At 41.2% G+C, this 25,517-nt stretch overlaps 1 protein-coding gene and 4 pseudogenes across 1 annotated transcript; 2 read left to right on the top strand and 3 right to left on the bottom strand.

Moving 5' to 3' along the window:
• Positions 1-1,060: 1,060 nt before the first annotated feature.
• Positions 1,061-1,843, bottom strand: LOC148722280 (uncharacterized; annotated as a pseudogene).
• Positions 1,844-5,806: 3,963 nt separating this feature from the next.
• Positions 5,807-7,233, top strand: LOC148722281 (uncharacterized; annotated as a pseudogene).
• LOC148722282 (uncharacterized) lies at positions 6,561-8,021 on the top strand (annotated as a pseudogene).
• A 1,016-nt stretch (positions 8,022-9,037) lies between these two features.
• On the bottom strand, positions 9,038-10,044 carry LOC148722283 (uncharacterized). Its single transcript, XM_088736671.1, has 2 exons — positions 9,902-10,044; positions 9,038-9,678 (listed from the first exon to the last, which is right to left on the bottom strand). The coding sequence occupies exon 2, from the start codon at positions 9,665-9,667 to the stop codon at positions 9,155-9,157; it is 513 nt and encodes a 170-aa protein (XP_088592797.1). The 5' UTR covers positions 9,668-9,678; positions 9,902-10,044; the 3' UTR covers positions 9,038-9,154.
• Positions 10,045-19,910: 9,866 nt separating this feature from the next.
• LOC148722284 (uncharacterized) lies at positions 19,911-24,094 on the bottom strand (annotated as a pseudogene).
• Between the last annotated feature and the right edge of the window lie 1,423 nt (positions 24,095-25,517).

A 25,517-nucleotide genomic window follows, 5' to 3' on the forward strand; every position in this document is an offset into this window, starting at 1 on the left:
CTTATTTTAAGACCATGAGTATCGGTCCGGTCGGGGCTCGAGCCCTCGACCTCCCGTACAACACAATCCGGCGCTCCAACCAATCGCACGTGGCCGAGTAAAAGTAAGGATTAATATCACTTGTGTTTTCAGCAATTTCTGAAAACACAAGTGATATTAATCCTTAATTTTACGAGGACCCATTGCGATTACTTGTTAATGAAATTGAAGGGAAAATTACTGAATTTCTGAATGCGTTCTTCAGTAATCAGTCATAGGAAGCCATTTAAAGTTGACAGAGAATCAATGGCCACAAACACACGAATGAGCTGAATGAAATTTTATTTTTGCACAAAGATACCAGGACTTTTGATAGGCTTTTGATTTTAGATATCTCTCCAGTGATACCTGCATTACTTTCAGGCAGTCGGGCTCATATTCATCCCCGTTTTCTTTTCGTAACTCGGCATAAAACTGCGCCAGAGTTCGGTCGAGGACATCGCTCTCGTACTGTTCTAAATTTGCTTGGAAGTTTCTTTCATTCACCCACTTTTTAAAAACGTTCTTCCAGTACTCCGTACTTTTTCTCGTGTTAACGTTTTCACTCTTGTCTTTTAATTCTTCGATATGTTCCTCGTCAACTATCTCGAAACGAGACGCCATTGTTACAGAAAATCTTCGGCAACAACTTTTCGATAGCATAAGCTGTTGCTAAGCAACCTGAGTACCAATCATGAGCTAGTAATTTTGCCCTCTTCTCAAACAAAATTAAGAAAAAATACCCTCTTCATTGATTAATCAGCATTCAGTAATTTTTTCCTCTATTTTATAATTATAGAGAAGAGTTGAGAAAGTTTTTAGTTTTATCGTGTGGCGGTTTGTTTAACGGTCGTTGTCGTTTACTGTGAGTCTACAGTTTTCCGTGTTGGAATTAAATTTAAAGTGTCTGTTTGGATTTTCCGTTTCGCTTCCGAACAGTAGGTTTTAAATGAAACTATGCTGAACAAGAAGCATTCAGCATCTAAGTTTACAGTTTTCCTTTTAATAAATAGGTTTTGGTTGTAAATAAATACCAGTCACCTCACCTCGAATGATTTTATTTTCTTTTTTCCGATAGCTTAGTACAAAGAAAAAAATAAATTTTCACAACAACTGATCTATTCGGTCTAATGTTCGAGGTTTCTTGTTAGGAACAGTTTAGGCGAACAGACCATACACATCTGCGCAAGTTCGGCCGCCGTTATTACTCTCTGTATGGTCACGTAAATCTTCTCCGTACCACAGGCGCAGCTCGGTATTGGCGAAGATACAGTGGGGCTTCTTGGGAGCACAGAACACAAGAGCAGAGGACGAGGAAGTGTAACCTGCCAGATTGTACCATCCATACTTGTTTAATTTTGATGCAGCTGGGGCCAGTATCCTGTTTTGATGATCCGTTTAGACAACGAAAGATATGGGTTATTCGTAGAACATCCCCAGTAGCTGTAACTTTTTTTATTACACGACACTGTTCCAGAGCGGTGGACGAGCATGAACGAGCTCACGAAGATGTTCCGAGGGTAGGTAAAACGACCGTACTGGTTACTTTGAGCCCCGAAACAGACCGGACTCTTGTTAAGCTTCACCCAACGAGGAAAGGTATTCGCTGAAGCTTCGTCGATAAACAGGGTGGCCATCAAGACAACCACAACGAACTTGAAAAACATGTTCATTTGGTTTTGATCTGAAGAAAATAGAATAAAAAACAGTACGACATGAAAAAAAAAAACAAAAAAAAACATGCATTTAGATAAAGGCGGCATCGATTCCAATCGATCAGAGCGAAGAAAATCATGGGAAAGTTACTTTTTAAGTATTCTATATTCACTACACGCTTTTGAATTGAACACCGAGGGAATCGATTTCTTTTCGGCCCAGATTGTTGTTCCAGTCCATAAAGTTGCTGATCAAGAACACTTCATGAATTACTCATAATGCCTTACTTTTAGAGAATGAGTGTTCAATTTGACACTGTGTTCCTTTCTCCGATCGAATGTTTCCTTTAGAAGACAAAAAGGAATATAGAACTCATCAATGCGTTCATAACTCTTTTTGACATCGGTTTCTGTGTATTGTATCAGAAGTAATCAACTCGAATTTTCTCGTCGGAAAAGGAAGTCTCTAAATTGTAATCAAAGCTTACACGGGAATGACGCGACATAAAGCTGATTGATTTTGATGTTATTATCGTAAGTTCTTTCTTCCGCATTCATTTTCTAGTGGCTTTTGAAAGTTAGAGTTTAAATTCTGAGTCTTTCCGAGTTCTCTTCAGTATGTCCGACCTGTAGTCAAATTTTAATCCTGAGCACCAACCTTCTCATCAGTTAGATAGAATAACATGCACGTTGGTTCTGAAAGAAGATATAGCTCAATTGGTTAGCGCGCCGGATTGTGTTGTGCGGGAGGTCGAGGGTTCGAGTCCCGGCCGGACCAATACTCATGGTCTTAAAATAACTGAGGAGAATTTGCTACCTTTCTATAACAAGAAATGGATAGATACTCTAGTCTTCTCGGATAAGGACGAATAAACCGTAGACCCTGTCTCTTGCAGGTTTAGGAGTAGGAGACGTTGATTTCCCACGCACGAGACCACTGTGTGGTGGATGTCCTCTCCTGGGGTGGGATGGGTGGGTGTTGGCCCTGAAAAGCCCCTATAGGGAGTGGTCAATTAACCTATGTATGTATGTATTAAGTCATACACTAAATATTTACTTCATATTGTTTGCTTTGTTGGATTATGCCAAGGCAAAATGAATTCAGAATACTCGTACGCCGGCTATCAGTCAGTTGAACAAACTAACGTGCCGCCAGTCGCTTTGATGAAACAAGACCAACTTGTTTGGAGAGAAACATGTTGTATTGGGTCATTTTCAAACTACTTTTCGAAATTTCCTTTGAAACACAATAAAAGATTTCAGTGGGAACCTGTTTCTTTTTCGGGTCAGACGAACATAACACAGAGTACTGTCTCCATTCCCTGAGGAAAAAAAACGAATCAGTCATGTTATTCGGGCCGTTCGAAATTAATCCAGTTGGCTATGTCGCAATTCGCTCCTTACTTGTCGAAGATAAAGATAGGGTCTCGCTTATATTAACTGCCACAGCTTAAACTATAATTGAGGGGGGTACGTTTCTAAAGAACTGAAACTAGTGCTGCGTCGATGGGGAAGTATAACAAGATAATTTGGTTTTATCACTTGGGTTGATAATATAAATTAGCCACCATAAAGAGTTTCTAAGCTGACGTTTCGAGCGTCAGTCCTTCGTCAGAGCGAGTAATGACTTTGAACTTATTTCTATGTTTACATGGTTTGTTCACGTAATAAAATAATACTTTCGGTTCCTCACTTCCTTACTGATGTTTTCACGAAGTGTAATTTCCTTCTTGAACTGAGATCGCTAATGGCTCCGTGAGATTCTTTTAATCTAATTCATTTTGTCAGAGAAAACAAGACTGACTTATGGTGGCTTGACAGTTGATGCAATACAGAAGTTATTGATTCTCATTTTTAACAGCCGGCGGTTCAGCATACGTCATAGCGTGTTTCAGGTTAGCAGATTATTAATGATCAGTTGTGGGAATATCAACTCCTTATTGACTTGGTTTGGCTCGGAGCAGTCCATGTTTAAAATATGATCCCGTAAGAGGTATGTTTCATTTCAGTGTGCAAGCGCATCTTGAACACGAGGGATGTGATGTTGTAAATCTAGTGACTCAAGGGCTTGCAGCCCATTTTACGAATTTATGCGGAGGAAAGGCGCATTATTTAGTTTGGGTGTACTGAAAAATTTTGGGGCAAACTTGAGAGCGAAACGAAACCCCTTTAACGTTTACTTCAAGCCGCCGATGTTTTTTCCTTCGGTCAAAATATCGCGAACAAAAATGTCTAAATTGGCCGTTATCCGATTAATTTCAACACAGATATTAGACAGTTTTACTTTTGTGTTTTTTTCCCATATCTACTGCTTCTTTTTTTATAGTTTGGAACTTGTGTTTCCCTTAGACCTAATAATCTTACTAAACAGTATAAAATAAACTCGAAAGCCAGATAATCACTCTCACTTAATTTGGATTAATACTAATTCTAGTGGCACTACATTGATTTAATCATTGCAATGAGTGGAACCTTGCTGCATTTTGCTATGGGTGTACACGTACTCGGTCTTACATCAATGTTTGTTGATTTTAGTGAAGTGGAAATTAAAATGACCTCTCTTAGTCTAAAAGATTGTGAAGTTTGTCATTTGTGATACGTACGTGGCCAAGACTGAAATGAACAAGTTTTACGACTGTAAACGTTGTGTCTTCGCAGCCACAAGTTCAGTTAAGTGACATGTTCCTCTTTCTTAGCGCCTATTTCGATGTACTTGTCACAAAAATATGCGTTATGGACCAAGCGTGAGGTCAAGATGGCTGGATATTGGCTGAGTTCTCTAATGCGCTTTTATGGACTGAAACGAAATCGAGGTCCATAAAAACGCAAAAAAAACAACAACAAAAAAAACTCGGCCAATATCCAGCCATCTTGACCTCACGCTCGGTCAATAAAGGATTTATTATATAGCAAAAAGATTTTGCTTCATTAGAATCAGGCATAAATTGTTTATTTCGAGAGCCGGCAAAGTTACAGCGCAGCAAAAATTTACAGCGCAGCAAAAATTTACAGTTTACTTCACCTTAAAATGAGCCATGTGTTCTTTATCAATGAGAATTTTTAGCATGTCGTTCTTCAAGAATGAAATTGTTCGCTCTGGCCAAGTTTAAAAAGATTTCAAAACGAATTAAAAAAAAAATAAAAACGTCTAAATCAGACGGGAAATTGCTTCATCTTCAATTTTGGTACCTACCTCTGTAGACATCGCGGGCTCAGACGCAGTACACCACCCTTTCTTGATCAACCAAATTGATATAAAGTACATACATACATACATACATACATACATACATACCTACATATATACGTTTATTGTAACTCTCAACTTAGGCTTTTTGGTTACAATGTCTAACAACGATATTTACGGGACATATAAGTTAAAAAGGAGAAGAAGAAATAACAGGTAAATAATACATTTTATATACCATATAATACATTTTATAATACATTTTATGTTCTATTTGGTATACCACCCAAATAAGAATTTTCCAAAAGTCTCTCTCAGTGCTCTCTGGTGAGTGCAATTCTAACATGAGTGATCATTGCATTTTTCCTTCTCTGATTTTGATTCATTACAGTTTCTCCTGAATTTTGAATGTATTCAAAGTTTGAGTGTCACATCTTTTAACATTTGTGACTTCTAATACTGTAAACAAAAATAATTACCAAAATTAAATATGTAATCCTTTATCACTGAAGGTTTATTTTGTTGGTTGACAATCGTTTATGTGTTCAGCCAATAAACTGACAAACTTGGATATTATCAACAAGCTCTTTTTTAACCCTTTACACCCTAACATTATTATCCATTTTCTTCACACTCTTCTCGATACATTTCCTTTGCTACTGACAAGGAGAATTTGTTTAGCAATCAAAGCTCCTCGTTTTGGTGATCATTTCCATTATTCTCAGGATCCAAAGGGATGATTCAGTGTTTTACTGTAAGGAGAAATTAGATGCCGGTCATTCGTAGAGTTTTAATTAGCATGCTTACTATGGTTATTCTCTTCATGGAACGTTCTTTGTTAGCACTATAATTACTGTTTAACTCTAGATTAATCAATTATGCGTGAAAACGCAACAATCGTTAATAACCTATAATTGGACAATCACAAAACGAAACTATCACTAATTGATGACAACCATCAGATTTCGAACACACATGTATATTAACAGATATTAAAGAACACAGTTTGAAATCGTTGGTTACAGCAATACATTTGTTGTTCGAAATCCGTTTTGGAGGAGATGAGATGGCTGAAGAAGCAAAAAAGATAAGGAACTCAGCTAAAACACGTTTTACAAGAAAGCAGAACGAATTCTCAAAGTCCATCAAGGAAAACAAAGGTATCGATACTGTGAAGAGAAATATTCGCTGAACTCAGTGAAGCCTGGAATACAGTTGAAGATAAGCATGACATTTATGCCATACACTTAACAGAGGAAGAAGTTGAACAAAGTGAATCATGGATCACTGAACTTCAAGAGCTGTACAATGAGGCAGCAGACATACAAGCTCAATACAAGAACGAACAGATTCAAATCGAGAAGAAGCAAAGAGAAGAAATAGATCGACAAGAAGTATTCAGAACGGAACAAGAAAGATTTCAAAGCTTGATGGAGCAAGTAAACAAGAAAAAAATCAATGGAAACAATCTTTGAAACTCTTACAAAGCATGCACAAAGTCTACAGTAATGGAATCACAAAGTAACGGTCAAGAAACGACGCCAGCTTTGCGCAAGACTTCTAAAGAATTAGATACTACGCTAAAGAACTGCAATGAATTACACTATTTATTTAAAAAATATTAAAATATTAAATATTAAATATTAAATAAAATATTAAATATTAAATATTAAATATTAAATATTAAAGCGCTCGAGCTAGTAGACAGTAAGCGCGCAGAATACGAGATCGAATGGATTCGTAACGTGCACGCGCACTGCAATGAAGTCAGCTGAAGGATCGAATCATTTATCGCTAAGGAAACAGATCACGACAGCATACGAAAACAGAATCCACTTCAACTAGAAAAAGTCAAGATGCCATTATTTACAGGAGAAATAAGAGATTATACTCGATTTAAAATGGACTTTGAGAAACAAGTCATGCCGACAATTAACATCGAAAGCGCTCCTTACATCCTTCGATCATGTCCTAGTAAAGGCTGATGTCTTGAAAAGTACTGATGACGAACTTAAAGCTATGTGGAAACGATTAGATGAAAAACATGGTGATCCCACGAAAGTTGTAGATGTCATCATGAACGCAATACAGAATTCGAGAAATATCAGGGACAGCGAAAACAACAGACTCATCGAGTTAATCAACGTCGTCGAGGATGGTTACCGAGACTTAAAGAGATTCGGACTAGAAAAAGAACTAACTACAACCAGTTCTATGAGCGCGATAGAGAAGAAATTACCAACCGATGTCAAGAAAGAATGGGCAAAGTTTGTAAGCTCCGACCGCAGCACTGTTTACAAAACAGATAAGTTTCCCAGTTTATGTTTACTGATATCGGGGTGTAAAGTGTTAATAAAAAGCGTATCTAATAGGGGAGGTGGTAGATTGGTGTCACAGTAGTTACAACTGGTATGGATTGAAATACCAGTGTCTTGTGTATGTTCTTGTCGTCAGTGAGGAGCCAAGCTAGCCGCAAGATAGAAGAGGAATTTTTCTATGCTACACAAGCTTACGAAAGAGGAAGAGAGTTCCAGGCTTTAGATCTCCAGAGTCTGACATATCTAGCTCTCTTTCTTGGCTTATTTAGACTAATTATGGAACCACACAAAAATGCTCCCATGATAGACACCCTTGTCATAATTCTTCGTTTACAGTCAGATGTTTTGAAAACTCACACAATTACTGATTTGATTCATGTTCCTATAAGTACATTACTAGGGCGATCATTAACGTCCTTGTCGAAACACCGAACTTCTCAAATACTCACCTGAGGTAGTCAAGTAAGTAAATATTTTGAAGCCTCGTTAAATATTTGGGATTATTAAAAACTGGATCATTGGTTAATGCAATTCAAGACTTTTTATTGGCTAAGCCATTATGGTATATGAGCCAATATACCATAATCTAATATCTGTACATTGTAACATCCGGTTTCTTCTTACATTATAAAGTCGAGAAGATTTGTCTAATATCTTGGGGGCGTTTTTTTTTTTTATTAAAACAATTATTCCACTCGTGCTTGTTGGATATGAGATGATTATAGCCAACTCAGCGCTACGCGCCTCGTTGGCTATCTATCATCTCATATCCAACGCGCGCTCGTGGAATAATTGTTAAATATCAGTGGCTTCATGAGTTCGCTTCTGTTTCATCACCAGCAATCGGGTACATTTCGAACCCGTGACGGAATGTCAGCGGTATATCGTATTACAGACAATTCAATATGGCGACGATGGAAGTGAAGTGAACTTCACAGAGCAGAAGTAACTTTCTACTTTCGTAAAACCCCGTCAGAGAAAGGCCTGGTACCTTACTATCCCAGAAAGCCAAAGGAGACGTCAAAACAAGGAAAATGGCGGCCAAATTGTGCAGTTACAGGGACTTGTATCTTTCGTGTTCTTCCTTCCTAAAATTGGGGTATTTAAAAATGGCGTATTGGGCTTTTGAGCTCTCTGAAAATACGAAGAGTCTCCCGGCTCAAAGAAAACTTGTGGGCCAACATATTCGACCATTTACGAGTGATTTAGTTGAGCAAACTTCTGCAGAATGTATGTCGAACTATGCAATTGCGAATCTTCACGAGGTTGTTCACACCACAAAAGAATTGTAACACCTAGTCAAAGCAGATTTAAGAGTTTGTATGGGAAAACTGGAGTCAGAATTGTGAGTTTACTCGTATACCTTGGGAAAAGGTGGGCTTGACTTTGAGTATTTCTTTTTCGTAGCGATGGACGCTTTAACCGATTCAGGGTGCATTTCCAACCAAGCAGCGAAAGAATATCCCATTCTTAGACAGCTATTTTGAAAAAACAATCTTTTCCCTTTCATTTCCTTATACTGTTTCGGCGCCATTTTGCTTGTAACACGACAACCCCCTCCGAAATATTGTCCCAAATTTCTGGCAATGGGAACTCCCGCGATCTCTGGGAATGATCTATCCTTTCTGATCCGAGTAATTTTTTTGCCTAGTTTGTATGCCATCACGACTAAATTTATGCTTCTAGATATTTTTTTTCGATCACAATAATGAATGGCCATATGATACAAGAGCTTCACTAATTTGGACTTTCTCTGTAGGTTTTAAATGAAACTGTGCTAAATAAGAAGCATTCAGTCTCTAAGTTTACAGTACTTTTTTCAATAAATAGGCTTTGGTCATAATTAAATACCAGTCGCCTCACCTCGAATAATTTTATTTTCTTTTTTCCGATAGCTTAGTACAAAGAAAAAACTAAATTTTTAACAGCAACTGATCTATTCAGTCTAATGTTCGAGGTTTCTTGTTAGGAACAGTTTAGGCCAACAGACCATACACATCTGCGCATGTTCGGCCGCCGTTATCACTCTCTGTGTGGCCACGTAAGTCTTCTCCGTACCACAGGCGCAGCTCGGTATTGGCGAAGATACAGTGGGGCTTCTTGGGAGCACAGAACACAAGAGCAGAAGACGAGGAGGTGTAACCTGCCAGATTGTACCATCCACCACTATTGGTAGCAGCTGGGGCCAAAAGCTTGTTTTGATGGTCCGTTAAGACAACAACAAGACCTGCGTTATTAGGATGACATCCCCAGTAGCTGTAATTTTTTTTATTACACGTCACTGTTCCAGAGCGGTGGACGAGCATGAACGAGCTCACGAAGATGTTCCGAGGGTAGGTAAAACGACCGTACTGGTTACTTCGAGCCCCGAAACAGACCGGACTCTTGTTAAGCTTCACCCAACGAGGACAGACATTCGCTGAAGCTTCGTCAATGAACAGGGCGGATATCAAGACAACCACAACGAACTTGAAAAACGTGGTCGTCATTTGGTTTTGATCTAAAGAAAATTAAATAAAAAATAATTAGATAAAGGCGGAATCGATTTCAATCGATCGCAGCAAAAAACATCTAGAGCATGTTACTTATGAGGTAATCTATCATTTACGGCGCGCTTTTCAATTGAACACCTGAGGGATCGATTTCTTTATGTCCTAGCTCGTTGTTCCACTCCGTAAAGTTATTGATCAAGAGCACTTCATGAATTACTTACAATACCTTACCTTTAGAAAATCAGCGTTCAATTCAACACAGTGTTCTTTTCTCCGATCGAATGTTTCCTTTAAAAGACAAACGGGAATATAGAACTCATAGACGAGTTGATAACCTTTATTGACATAGGTTTCTGTGCATTGCATAAGAGGTAACCAACTCGAATTTTCTCGTTTGAAAAGGAAGTCTCTAAATTGTCAACAACGCTTACACGGGAATGACGCGACATAAAGCTAATTGATTTCGAAGTTACTATTGTCAGTTCTTTTTTCCGCATTTACTTTCTGATATACTGTACCTAGAAACTGACTCGCTGGCTTTTGGAAGATAAAGTTCAAATTCTGAGTCTTTCCGAGTTCTCTTAAGTATATAATGCAAAATTAATTCACTGGAATACTCGTTCACCGGCTGTAACTTTAAACAAACTGACGTGGCGCTAGCCGCTCTGATAAAACAACACCAACATATTTGAAGAGAGTTTTAAGGAAAATGGTTGTCTCTGACTGTTGCTATTTCTGAAGCAGACGTTTCGGCTAATGCTTAAGCCTTCATCAGTGTTATAAAAAAAGAAGATCGTTATCATGCACTATTTAAAAGTTAAAAACGTGACGCGAAGCTTGCGCGCGTAACTATGTATTTGATGCTCGCGCGAGGTCTTTATAGGCTTCTGGAAGTACGATGTAATCGTTCCCAGCATTCGGATCCAAATTAGAGTGCCAGGCTTAAGGAAAAGTCTCTCGTGGTAATTAGATTCGAAACCAACGACCCTGACGTTTGTAAAGTCCGCAATTCTGGTCTTTAATGACCTTTCTGTTTGGCTATAGCAGGTAAAACGACCGTACTGGTTACTTCGAGCCCCGAAACAGACCGGACTCTTGTTAAGCTTCACCCAACGAGGACAGGCATTCGCTGAAGCTTCGTCGATGAACAAGGTGGCTATAAAGATAACCACAACGAACTTGAAAAAAATGGTCGTCATTTGGTTTTGATCTAAAGAAAATTAAATAAAAAATAATTAGATAAAGGCGGAATCGATTGCAATCGATCGCAGCAAAGAAAATCTAGAGCATGTTACTTATGAGGTAATCTATTAATACAGCGCGCTTTTCAATTGAACACCTGAGGGATCGATTTCTTTTGTCCCAACTCGTTGTTCCACTCCATAAAGTTATCATTGATCAAGAGCACTTCATGAATTGCTTATAATACCTTACCTTTAGAGAATGAGTGTCCAATTCAACACAGTGCTCTTTTCTCTGATCGAATGGTTCCTTTAGAAGACAAAGAGGAAAATGGATGAGTTGATAACTCTTACTGACATCGATTTCTGTTCATGCATCAGAGGTAACCAACTCGAGTTTTCTCGTTGGAAAGGGAAGTCTCTAAATTGTCATCAAAGCTTACAAAGAAATGACGCGACATAAAGCTAATTGATTTTGATGTTGTTGTTGTAAGTTCTTTCTTCCGCATTTATTTTCTGATATACTGTGACTAGAAATTGGCTTGCTGGCTTTTGGAAGTTAAAGTTCAACTTCTGAGTCTTTCTAAGTTCTCTTCAGTATGTCACCTGCAGTCAAATTGTAATCCGGAACACCAACCGTCTCATCAGTTAGATAGCATAACATGTACGTTGAAAGTCACAAACTAAATATTTACCTCGTATTGTTGCTTTGTTTGATCATGCCAATGCAAAATGAATTCAGAATACTCGTACACCGGCTGTCACTTTGAACAAACTGACGTGGCGCCAGTCGCTCTGATAAATAACACCAAAATGTTTGAAGAGAAACATGTTTTAATAAGGTCACTTCCAAAACGACTTTCGAAATTTCCTTTGGAAAACACTAAGAGATCTTGGTGGGAACAGTTTCTTTTCCTGGGTTGAATGGACATAACAAAGAGTAACGTCTCTATTCCAAGAGAAAAGAAAAAGGTTATGTCGGCCGGAGTCATTAGGGTTCGCAAGCAATCTAGTTGGCTTTATCTCCATTCGCTCCTTACTTGTCGAAGATAAACATAGGGCCTCGCTTATAATAACTGACACAGCTTTAATCATGCTAAAGGGGGGTACGTTTTTGAAGAACTCAAACTATAGCGCTGCGTTTGTGGGAAGTATAATGAGATAATTTGGTTTTATCAACTGAGTTGATAATGTAAATTAGCCACCATAAAGAGTTCCTAAGCTGACGTTTCGAGCGTTACCCCTTCGTCAAGGCGAATAATAACTTTGAACTTATTTCAGACATTTTTGTTCGTAACATTTTGACCGAAGAAAACTAAATCGGCGGCTGGAAGTAAAAGTTAAGTTGTCAGTCACGAGAGTAAAGAGGTTTCGTTTTGTTTACGAAATATTTAAAACTTTCAGTTCCTCACTTCATTAGTATATTTTCACGATGTGTTATTTCCTTCGTGAAATGAGATCGCTTATAACTCCGTGAGATTCTTTTAATCTAATTCATTTTTTCAGAGAAAACTTCATGGTGGCTTGACAGTTGATGCAATAAAGAAGTTATTGATTCTCATTTTTAAACGCCGGTTCAACATACGTCGCAGCGTGTTTTTTGGGATTATTAATGTTCAGTTGTGCGACTTCTAACTCACTCCTTATTGATTTGGTTTAGCTCGGAGCAGTCCGTGTTTAAAATATGATCTCGGAAGAGGTATGTTTCATTTCAATGAGCAAGCGCATCTTGAACAAAGGGGGGTGTGATGTTTTAATTCTAGTGACTCAAGGGCTCGCAACCCGTTTTACGAGTTTATGTAGTGGAAAGGCGCATTACTTAGTTAGGGTGTGCTGAAAAGTTTTTGGGCAAACTTGAGAACGAAACGAAACGAAACCTCTTCACTCTCGTGACTGACAACTTAACTTTTACTTCCAGCCGCCGATGTAGTTTTCTTCGGTCAAAATGTTACGAACAAAAAAGTCTAAAATGGTCGTTTTTCGATTAATTTCAACACTGAGATATCAGACGGTTTTACTTCTGTATTTTTGCCCATATCTACTGCTTCTTTTTTTATAATTTCGAACTTGTGGTCCTCGTAGACCTAATAATCTAACTAAACAATATGGAATCAACTCGAAAGCCATGCCACCTTCACGGCTTAATTTTGAATACTAATGTTGGAGGCATGACAATGATTTAATTACTGCAATGAGCGGAACTTCACTGTATTTTGCCATGGGCCGGGTGTACACGCACTCGGTCTTAATGCAATGTTTGCTGATTTAAGTGAGGTGTAAATTCGAATGACCTCTCTTAGTTTCAAAGATTGTGATGTTTGTCATTTGTGAATAAATTAGTAGAATGAAAAGCGTTCGTTGATACCTACGGGGTTAAGAGCGCCGATTTGAAAGGTGAACTTTTGTTCAAGAGTTTTGCGGCTTTCTGAGCTACCTAAATGTAAGGAAAGGCCGCAGATTGCCATATGCTGCTTAGAATGATTAGGTAGTTTAAAAGGTAAAGATAAAGAATCCGATCCTACCGACATGTCGACCAACGCGTCACCCGTGACCGTATATCCCTCCAACGCACAAGATGCGTCGGTGGTGTGTCGGTGGTGCGTCGGTGGTGAGTCGGTGACTTTCTTTGGGCCTTATGTACGTTAAGCAATGCTAAACCTTCCTTTAATTTCCACACTTATCTGTAACGTCTTCTTTGGAAAACTTTCACTCGCGATGTGAAAATGAATAATTTCCTTTTAGCCGCCATCTTGTTTGTCGTGTTATTGGAACCCAGTCCCCACTTAGTTACTTATCCTAACTAAGCATTAGATGAACAATTTTGTATATTTTCCATAAGGACTCTTTAATATTCAAAAGCGATTCGCATCGTCTAGTTTTCACATTTTCATCACCTAAAATACTGCAAATTTATTACGTTGGCCATAGACTTTTTCAAATTCGTGGCTCCTAAAGGAGTCGTTTTTTTTTTTTCGATGAGGAAGCCTTTACGAATAGAAGGCATCGTCCAATGCCAGCGGCAACAGCTTCTTCGTGAGGCGAAGTCTTTTAACGATCGGAAAGAGTCCATCCAGCTGCTTTCGACGCTCCTGTTCGATGGTTTTTACGGCAAGTTTGGGGTCCCCTAGCTTCTCCATTAAGCAAGGTGCTTTGAAATCTCACCTCATTCATGATTCTCAGCTTCGCTATACCCAGGAAGTCCCTAATGATGCTACGTGCTGTTCCTGCCAGTCTGTAAGCATGGTTTAGGCTGCACTTCTTCTCCTGGAGGGTGGAAAGCACAGCTGCGTGGCGTCGATGAATTTCGGCCAGGTCGTTTCGGCCTGCCTTCGCAGAAGCCTCCTGATTTGCAGATGATGGTACATCAGAATTTGGCATTGCTCGGAGCTGCTCTTCTAGGGCCTTAAACCACTTACCTTTCTCCTTGATCTCCTCTTTGTGGGCGGCGACACGCTCCTCACTCTGTCGAACCAGATCTGCCATCTCGTCGGCGTCTAGCTGGGCCTGATTTAGTAGCTCGTCCTTGTCTTGGCAGATCTCTCAATTCATCGTACTGGGCCTTGGTTGTTTTGTAGCCTTTACCAAGTTGCTGATTTTTTTTTGTATGAGCTGCCTACCTATGGCTCTATAGTTTGGCTCAGTTTCTGGCTTTTCTACGGCTCTCTATCCAGTTTTCTCCCTCTTTGCTGATGCCAGTTGACGAGTACCTACCGAGCTACTTAGATGAGCTCACCTGGTTCAGGAACTTCGGAAGAGACCGAGCATTCGACTGCTTGAAGACATCGCCGAACAGTTTCCAGTGCAGTAAAACTGCAATTAAAATTGGCTCCTTTAGGAGCCCCCACATATTCAAAAAGTCAATGATCAATAAAGACTTTTCGCTTTCTAATCTTGCCAATAAACAACGGCTAACATGCTAACTCCGTTGATATCCGAGAAGACCAAAGTACTAGTATTTCGTTCTCAAAATGGCGGTGATTTAGAATTCCTTTTTCTTATCAACGCGTCGGTAGTGTGTCGGCCGACGCGTTGGCCGACACACTGGTCTTGCTTTCAACGCTTAGGTAGTGTTTCTTTCTCAAATTGTGGTGATTTAAAGTTCCTTTTCTTATGCGGTCGATCATACCAACGCGTTGGTACTTTCGGCCGATGCGTTGGCCGACGCGTTGGTCTATCTTACCAACGCGTCGGTAGTGTGTCGGCCGACGCGTTGGTAGTGTGTCGGTGGTACGTCGGTAAGATCGGATTCTTTGCCTTAACCTGTGTACTAAGTGTCTAGCGACTGACTTTGTAAATGAAACAACGCTGAGAAAATATCGGGACCCAAACGATCCCTTACGATCACTGATCACTTCACGTGCACCTCCACCAACGTCATCTATTGCAAAAAGATACACATCGGCGAAACAGGATGACGACTAGGAGACCGATTCCGAGAACACCTTCGGGACGTAGAAAGGAATGAAAAGGACGCATCAAAACCAGTCGCTAGACACTTTAATCTACCTAGTCATTCTAAGCAGCATCTGGCAATCTGCGGTTTTCTCTTATATTTAGGCAGCTCTGAAAGCCACAAAACTCTTGAACGAAAGTTTATTTTCTAAATCGGCACTCTTAATCCCATAGATATCAACGAACACTTTTCAGACTAATTTATTCGTGTTTTTCTCTTTACCAGGCCCACCATTAGCGTAGCTCCACTTTCTGCATATAAACCCACACACGGCCCACAATTCCTCCATTGGAGTTGCAGTAGATGTGCGGGAAAACTTAAAGGTTTTGAATGTTAACCGTGAACGCTCCTTCGAGATGCCGAGTGTGGAATTACTACTTCCGTCAGGACATCATATGCTGATCACTGGATTATATCATCCCCCAAGTTTTCAGTATGATGAAGGCGATCTTATTGGTACCATCATCGATCGTTGTGATTCATTCTTAGACATGCATCCAAATGGGGTAGTACCCTGTGGAGGTGATCTGAACCGGCTAGATCTGGACTGTCTTTCCACTTCATCTGAACTAGTGCCTATGGTGAATTTCGCCACCAGAGGGTCTTCCATCTTGGATAACTGCCTCACAAACCACCCTGAGCTGTTCAACGACCCTTAACGCTTTCAAGCGCTGATAAAAACTGACCACTGGGGCGTGATACTTCCTCCGGGGAATAAAATTAAATCAATTCGATCTAAATGCTGCTTTAGGGATTTTAGAAAGGATCACAAGATTAAATTTACCTCAGAGTTAGAATTTTTCGATGGGACACCTGTGATCAATGCTCCAGATGTTGAAGTGGCAACTAGCATATTAAACAGGGAACTGCACAATCTTATGGATAAGTGTTTCCCTGCGGAGGAGAGTTGTGATGTCTTCACGTGACCCCTACTGGATTACTCCACTAATTAAATATCTTCTAAGGAAAAAGAAAAGAGCTGCTGATAAGGGCCACGTTCACAAAGTGGATCACTTGTCATCGAAGGTCTACAAGTTGATTGGTGAAAATAGAAAAAACTGGGGCAGGAATGGAGCACAGGGGACTTTGCACTGGTGGAGGAGAGTGGACAAAATCACCCTAAGGAAAGAGAAACCTCAGCTATATTTAGAAAAGGAATTTCTTGCTGGTCTTAGTGATTATTTTGGGGACTTGTGTAACGAGAACTATGTCAAACCAGTACCTCTAAGGGTAAACCCCGAGACACACCCACCCCCAAAGTTCCACGAATTTGATGTGATGATGGCATTATCAAAGATTAAAAAAACCGCTACTGGCCCTGATGGGTTACCGTTTTGGGTTTGGAGGGACAATTGCACAAGTCTCGCTCCTATGGTGACTGCTTTGTGGAACAAGTCTCTGTCCTCTTACACTTGGCCGACACCTTGGAAAGAAGCTAACATCAAACCCCTCCCAAAGGTAGACACTCCTGTTCAATATTCGGATTTTCGGGGAATTAATGTGACTCCAGTTATAGCACGCTGTTTTGAAAGAACTGTATACCATCATTACAGTAAGAACGTTTTGGGGGAAAATCTGATGGTCACACAATATGCCTATAGGGAGGGCTGCAGCTGTACAGACGCCTTGATTCAAATACAGCATAATTACTTAAGGGCACTTGATGATAAGGATTGTAATTATGTTAGGCTTTTTGCGATGGATTTTTCGAAAGCCTTCGATAATGTAAAACACTCGTTAGTAGGGGAAAAGCTAAAGGCTCTTCATCTCAATCCTTATCTTGTCCACTGGTACTTAAGTTTTCTAAAGGATAGGAAACAAAGACTAATATTTAAGGGTTTTATCTACAAATGGCATAATGTGAACGAAGGAACGACCCAGGGTAGTGTCAGTGGGCCTCATCTTTTCAATTTGTTTATCAACGATTTAGCCATTAGAGATAGTGACCTTACAAGCATAGTTAAATATGCTGACGACACTACCTTACTAGTCAAAGTATGTAAAAATGAAATAGATCTTTCTCAAGAGGTTGTCAATCAGTTTCTTAGTTGGACCCAAGATAACGCCATGGCATGTAATCCCAAAAAATGTAATGAACTAATACTTTGCAAGAAGGTTGCCCGTGATATAGACCCTGTGAGCAATATAACGCAAGTTTCTTGTCTAAAAGTGTTAGGGGTTACTTTACAGAGTAATCACAGGTTTAATAAGCATATCAAGGGTAAGCTGCAAGAGGCCAATAAGTGTCTTTATGTGATAAGGAGTTTGCGCAAAGAGGGATATCAACAACCAGATGTAGATTACGTTTTTAGATCAATTGTTTTACCTAAACTAAAGTAAGGTCTACCCATACAAGCCTCCTCAATACCTGAATTAACAACGGTCCAGAATTTTCTACAGCGCTGCTTTAAACGCAAATATATTTCGTACCAAATTGATATATAAAGAGTATTAGAAGAGGTTGATCGCTCTCTATTCAAGAAGATCTCCAGTATGCCTGGTCACTCTCTGTACCGTTCTGTCCCTAGAACGAAAGAAAGCTCAGCGCGCCTCCGAGTTCCTAGTAGTCAACTCCCTAGGGTTAATACCCAGCGTTTTAAAATAGTTTTTTTTAATAGGCTCTTTTTAAATATAGAGTAGCTATCTAATGTAATGTCTTATATTATGTGATGTTGATAGCCTTGTAATTATTGTTTTGGAAATTTTCTTGTTTTAGCACGTATTTTTGCTTAAAAACAATAAAGACCTATTATTATTATTATTATTTGCTCTGACGAAGGGCTAACGCTCGAAACGTCACCTTTTTAACACTACGGTAGACGATTTGCAATTTCAACTTAGTTGATATAACTAAAATACAATAAAACACAGGAAACCTAAATTACAACGATATTGTAGTCAAACGTCCAATACGCTACGTGTCGTTTAATCGATTTCACGAAATGTACGATATTAGCGAAAGCGATGCGAAGCGTGCAGTAGAAACGTTGTATGACTAGGACGGCTAGGAACACGAAAATCAAAAACGGAGAAGACGGTAAGCGAACTGGACAAATGAAACGTAGCAATGGCAAAAGCACAAGTTCCCTAAAAAACGCATGCAAAAGGCCTTAACTAGACGAATTATGCCAAAACACCTAACAGAATATTGATTACGTAAAGGCGAAAAAAATAGACAAAGAATGCGATAATGCGCGTACAAACGAGAAAACAAACTAAAGAAACAAATACAGCCATGCAGCGGTAGCATCTGGCTCCCCTAAGAGTTTGCTAAAGCTCTTAAGATCTCAGTTCTTTAACGTTAAAGCTCATAACAGTTTTCTTCTCTTAATGGCTCCTCTGGCTTGGATTTCCCCACTCTTCATTCTCCAGTATCAGGACGAGTTTGTCGATTGGACGATCTAGGGTTGTTGTTGCCGTGGTAACTCTGACGGATCTGACTTGTCCACTTGAATCTCTGCAAAGGCTCTTTTGGATTGCACCATGGTCCAGCTCGTCTAGAGCTTTCCTTAGTTCTCTTTCTGCTCCTACGATGTTGGTGCCTTGGTCTGATCTGATCTCGCATACTGGCCTTCTTCTTGCTATAAATCGTCGTAGGGCGTTTATGAAGGAATCCGTTTCCAATGAGTTGGCCGTTTCGATGTGCACCGTTCGGCTAGCTAGGCATGTAAATAGTACTCCATAGACCACTTTCATAAATGGCTGCCGGATTAATATTCCTTTGTTTAAATTTAAATTAGCCCTACTGGCCTCGTTCTCCAGTACAAAATTCAAAAGAATACATTATCTCAAGCGAGGCCAGTAGGGCTAATTTGAATTTAAACAAAAGAATATTTACACGGCAGCCATTTATGAAAGTGGTCTATACCGTTTAACATCTTTCCGTCCTTGCTTGATGTAGAAGGGACCAAAGTAATCAACGCCACTGTACGTGAAGGGAGGAGAGGGGGTTATTCGCTCTTTAGGAAGATCCACCATCTTCTGTTCACCAACCGTTCCGCGAAGACGACGACACACTACGCACTTGGAGATGAAATGCCTCACAACGGAATTGGCATTAAGTATCCAATATTGACTTCTTAGCTGGCTCAGCGTAATACCCCTGCCTGCATGAGCAACCTTCTTATGGGCGTCGCGAAATATGAGGTCCACGATGAAACTCTTCCTGGAGAGGACCACAGGGTGCTTAAAGCCTTCTGAAAACTCCTGTGACTTGCTTAGCCTTCCGCCAACACGTACGAGTCCGCCCTGGTTCAAGAAAGGACCAAGGCGATACAAGGTACTAGATTTCTTAATTTCGGACTTCATTTCCCTCGCGAACTGGCGGTCATTCTCACAATCTACCCGTCGAACTTTCTGTAGAGCCTCTATCTCTTTAGGAAATGTACTGCTTTGCACCAGTTTCAGAATGGTCTTCTCTGCTCTGTCCAGCTCTTCTACTCTAAGGGGTTTGCGTTTCACCTTTGCTGTACGTCCCACTTTGTCCCACTTTGTCTTTTCTATCCTTGGGAAGCGATGCCCTGTCATCAGAGTTTGGTTTTAGGCGGATTATCCATGCAATAGATCTTTTCATGCGGTACCACTCGGAAAAGCGTGTGAGCCTCTTCTAAAGGTCTGCGGTCTCTTCAACATTCATGCTGTGCGCAAGAACCTTCTCAACCTCAGGATCATAATTAGAAACATCGTCCAAGTCACTAGGAAGTTGAGGCCATTCGCTCTCAGGTTGCCATAGGAAATTTGGACCAGGGATCCATCGATGTTGTTTGGATAGCTCGTGGCCTTTTAGACCACGTGACGAGTCGTCAGCTGGATTGATGTCGGTTCCAACGTACCTCCACTGGTTAGGATTCATAGCATCTCTTATTGTTTGCACGCGATTCGCTACAAACACGTGAAAACGCTTCTTGTCATTTCGGATGTACTTCAAAACAGTTGTACTGTCCGTCCAATAAGTCTTGCTCACAGGAGGTTCGTCTATCTCTCTTGAAATCATCTCCCCCACTCTAACTGAAACTGTGGCCGCGGTAAGCTCAAGGCGTGGAATTGTCATGATCTTGATGGGAGCTACGCGGGCTTTCCCCATAAGGAACGCACAATGGGTATCTCCTTTCTCATTCTTGATTCTGAGGTATGTAACTTGACCGTAACCCGTTGAGCTACCATCAGAAAAACTGTGGATTTGTCTAGAGACAACTGTACCAAAGTTTGCAGGTCTGAGACATCGCTCCATAGAAAAACTTTCCAGGGCAGGTAACTGGCTTTTCCAGTTCTCCCAGCGTACGCGGTACTCTTCGCCAATCTCTTCATCCCAGCTTAACCTCGTGCGACATAGATCCTGCAGTATTGACTTTCCGACCAATAGAAAGGGTGCTGCTATTCCCAGGGGGTCGTAAACGGAAGATATCGTAGACAACTTTCCACTTCGGGTTGGCGGCTGGTCCTTAACAATGATTCTGAAACCAAACGTATCCGAGTCGGTTGCCCATTGCACGCCGAGAGCTCTCTCAAGCGGAAGTTTACCGCTGCCTAGCTCCAATGTTCTAATGTCTTGGGCATGTGCTTCGTCTGGGACACTTTCTAGTACAAGTCTACTGTTGCTGACGAACTTGGCCAGATTGAAACCTCCATGTGCGTAGACATGGCGAACACCACTTATTCCGGCTTTGGATAGCAGACTCCGAAGTTTCCTCCGTACGAAGACAGTCGTCAACGTAGAAATTCTTCCTCAGGACGTCAGCGGTTTCTGGGTCAACGATCTTCTCGGCATCATCGGCTGCTCTCCGCAGCGCGAAGTTTGAGCAACTCGGCGAGGAAACTGCGCCAAATAGATGTACGTTCATCTGATACTCTTCAAGATTCTTCGTTAAATCTCCATCAGGCCACCATAGGAAGCGCAAGAAGTCTCGCTGCCCTTCTGGTATCCGGACTTGATGGAACATGGCGTCGATATCACTCATGAAGGCGACCGGTCCTTGACGGAATCTTGTTAGAACACCCACGAGTCGATTCGTCAGGTCAGGCCCCTGTAACAGTTGGTCGTTCATCGATGCTCCTCCGAACCTGGCACTACAGTCAAATACGACCCTGATCTCGTTGGGTTTCTTAGCACGGTAGACTCCATGATGGGGTATGTACCAAACTTGGCCTGTCTTTGCAAATAGACGATCTGACGGCACCTTCCAAGCAAATCCCTTGGCAATGATACTGTTCGTGAAATTGACACAGTCCTTGTAAAATTTCTCATTATTGATAAGCTTCTTTCTTAACCAGTGTGCTCTTTGAAGGACCTGCTCCTTGTTCTCAGGGAAGCGTACATCATCACAGCGGAATGGAAGGGGAATCTCATGATGATTATCTTCTGTACGCCAAGTACCCTGGGTAACAACCTTGAGAAACCTCTTGTCTTCCTGTGAGTATCCTTGTCCCTATCATCAGTTCCTTTGCTGAAGTCTAGCTCAGACATCTTGTTCAACGCTCGTGGGGTAACGATTTCTCGGACTTTGTTCTCTACCACGAAGTGGTGATCGAGGTGTTTACCAGAACAGACTTCCATTGCAGCAACTTTATGGCAATCTACTATAGGATGCCTTTCACTGCACATGTATAAAGGGCCTACTATTGCCCATCCAGCAAACGTTTTAATCGCGAATGGACCACCATCTTCGCTTGCTAATACTTCTATAGGCTCGAGAGCTTTCGGACAGTTAGAACCGATCAAAAGACCGATCTTGGCATCAGGCAACTGTGGTGGCAGTTCTGCTTTTATCCCTTTGAGATGTTTCCACCGGTGAGCAAGATCTGGCGTAAGAACGTTTTCGCAGGTAGAAAGGTCGTTCTTGGCGAAGATCTTAGGTAACTGCACGGTATTGTCACCCTTTAAGTCTGTAACGACTAATCCATTCAGAACCTGAGCGTTGTGTAATTTGGTGCCGTTGACGGTCTTCACCATCAGCTGCGTATCAGTGCCCTTTACACCCAAGCTGGATACGATATCTTGAAGAACAAAGGAGCCGGTGCTGCAGGCATCAAGCATGGCGTACGTAACTACTTTACTTTCTGCAGATCTCAGCCTGACGGTAACGATGGGTACAACAGAAATAGATTTCTCTGTGCCAGTGGCATTACAGGTTGCTTCATCCATTTCAGCTTGAGCGTTCAAAACATGATCTTTAAGCTTTGTAGGCGGGGGTATCTGCGGCCTAGAGGCCACTTCATTTATGCGAAACTTGTCGTTGTGAAGTCGCGCAGGATGACTTCGTGAGCACCTCCGACAGGTTCTCCTTTGTGCGCATCCGTTGGATCTGTGTCCGGGATTCGAAACATGCGAAGCACAACTCTTTCTGTTTAAGGAATTCTTTCCTGTCTGGCAAAGATCTCATCAAGTAGGTTTGGCAGTCATCTAAGTCGTGCTCCTTATTGCAAAGTTTACGGGTGATGGCAGGGTTACGAGAATCAATCTTGTGATCAGCGGTTACACCAGTTGCATGATTGGAGACGTGATGCGAGGCGCGAGTACGGTCTCCGTAAGTTTTAGGCTTCCCAGGACCTTTGCCTTTGTTTGAGCGATCAGGTCGATCCGATGAGCAATCCACGCGACGAAGGGTCTCTCGGGAAAAGACGGGATTTGTAGCAATTCCTGCTTCGGTGCTTACAAAGCTCACGAAATCATCAAATGTAGGGATCGTTCCTCTAGCAAGCCTTTTCTTATTGGCTTCTCGACGCCACCGGTCCTGCAGTGGAAAAGGAAGCTTTGACACCAGGCTTTGCAAGTTGTGCGGATGGTCAAGTATGGATTGATAGGTTAAGGTGGACATTGCACTCCGGCACTGACCAAGAAAGATAGAAAGTCGTTCTAACGCCAGTTCATCTCCCGACCGTATGTAAGGCCACTCGTTAATCTTCTTAATATACGCACTCGAAATCTTTTACGGATCTCCATACTTCTCCTTAAGGAGCTTCTTAGCTTCAATGTAGCCGCTGTTTCTATCCAGGGGAAGACATCCTTTGATGAGCTCCTTCGGCTCCCCTTGCAAGTATTGCTCCAGGTATTGCAAACGAACACCAATTGCGCTGACTCTAGCTTCCACTTGCGATTCAAAGCTTCTGGCAAATGTGGAATATTCCAAGGGATCGCCAGTAAATTTAGTCAGCGTGAACGACGGAAGTAAACTCTGTTGTTGTTGTTCTGCCAACAATTCGGTTAATCTTGTTTGTTTCTGAAGAACGTCACAAAACTGTATATTGGCCGTAAGTTGCCGACGTGAAACTCAGGTGCAAGGGGGTTTAACTTAGAAGGATGTCGCGTAGGGTGAGGAGGTGTTCGTATCATAGGAGTGTCAACATGTAAACCCGCAGAGAAATTCACGTTCGTTACAGTGTTCGACGTTGCGCTTCGATCGGTATAAAGACTGATCACAGGCGGAAAAGACGGCCTAGGAAGGAAAATTCTGGAACACGAAGGGCTTCTGATGCATTTTCGGCCGATTGGTAGCTTAAATCTTCCTTGGCCCCATTCTCGATTTCTGCAAACATACGTTCACCGGCGAACTTGAGCAACTGCCAACTGTTCTTCTAAACGTAGCCTTTCAGCCTTTTTCTCCAGCTCTTACCCTTGTTCCAACATAGCTACTTTTGTCAGCAATTCGGCCGCCTTAGCCTTTTCTTTCGCTCTGCTAGAGGTGATCGAGGATCTTGATGACGCGTGCGAACGGTGCGATGCTCGTGTACGCTTTGAACTGGCTTGCGATCTAACTTCCAAATTTTGTTCGATGGCCTCTTTCGCAGACGAAATCCAACAAGCGGTTTTTTCAATAAAATCGCTTGTTTGCTTACTCCTTTCTGTGTACCATTCGTTAGCAACGTTTAGCTGGTTACCTTCGTCCTCAAGGTCGTCTAACAGAGCAGCGACACATCTCGTTAGTTCTTCTACGATGACGCGAAGAGCAATCAGATTCCTTTCCACGACGTCCACGTTTTCTTCGGTATTACAATTAAAGTAGGAGGCCTGAAAAGTGCTCGTTTTACAGATTGGTGTTTTCAAATTAAAGGAGTTGCTCAGTCTAGTACGGGCGTGAGAAATAAAGTCTGTGAAACTATGTACATCAAGGTCGGTATGGTAAAAGATAAAAGAATAAAAGAATACCAAGTCTTTCAGTTCTCTGTCGTAGGTAAGAGGGAGTAAGCCCAGGGTAATAAGTCTATCTCTGTAGGAAATCTCGCCAATCCGGGCTTCTAAGATCCATCTGGAAGCGCGCCGCTGCACTCGCTCGACTCGTGCCTTCAGGGAAATCTGAGCAGGCGGCCAGATTTAAGTAGCGTAGCAGAGTTGTGACTTGACTAGCGATAAGTATAGTGTGCGCTGGGTAGACACGTCAGTTAATAAGGGACATGTCCGCTTTAGAACCCCAAGGAGCTTGTTGGCCTTGGCAGTGATGGCGTGTATATGGGAGGGCCAAGACAGCGTACTCGTAATTGGAACTCCTCGATCTTTTTCCGATATTTTTCCAATTATATTTCAAACTTTTCAGGAGGAAAAAAAGACATTAAAAAAAGTCTAAGAAACTCTTAATCTTAGGACAACACACGTGTTAAAGAAACTGAACGAATTCGTTCAAAGAACTGATGTCGTGGAGGTAAATAAAATAGAAAGGTATTTCTCTTTAATAGATAAAGGGGCTAAGTTTATAAAGAATCTGTGCTGCTGCGTCGGTGGGGAGGTATAACAACATAATTTGGTTTTGCCTACGAGGTTGATTATGTGAATTGGCCGCCGTAAAGAGTTTGTAAGCTGACATTCAGAGCGTTAGCCCTTCGTCAGAGCGAATGACGAAGGGCTGACGCTATGAACGTCAGCTTACAAACTCTTTACGGCGGCCAATTCACATGATTAACTTAACTGATAAAACCACATTATTTTTCATTCATGTTCGGTTTTCGAGGAGCTTACCACGAAAAAAGGAGAGACGAAAGTTTTTATAACTATGAAATTTATAAAACAGAGCAGAAACCTGACAAGTGACAATCAATTTGCAATACATTTCAACTTAACTTTTCTCTGTTGGTAGGAAACCGAATATGTAGTTACACCTTATCGCGGGCTCAGTTGAGCCTCTAACAAACTATTCTGTTGCCAACTCAGGTCTTAGATTCTCTAATTATTTATTTGTTCTCTTTTGCTGAGAAGGAGATTTAATCGTAAATCAGGAGCTTACTA

Source organism: Stylophora pistillata, chromosome 10, assembly GCF_964205215.1.
Source record: "Stylophora pistillata chromosome 10, jaStyPist1.2, whole genome shotgun sequence".
Classification (NCBI taxonomy): Eukaryota; Metazoa; Cnidaria; class Anthozoa; order Scleractinia; family Pocilloporidae; genus Stylophora; species Stylophora pistillata.

What these genes read in the sequence shown, in the direction of transcription:
- LOC148722283 (XM_088736671.1), bottom strand. Translation starts at nt 9,667, where the DNA reads ATGACGACCACGTTTTTCAAGTTCGTTGTGGTTGTCTTGATATCCGCC.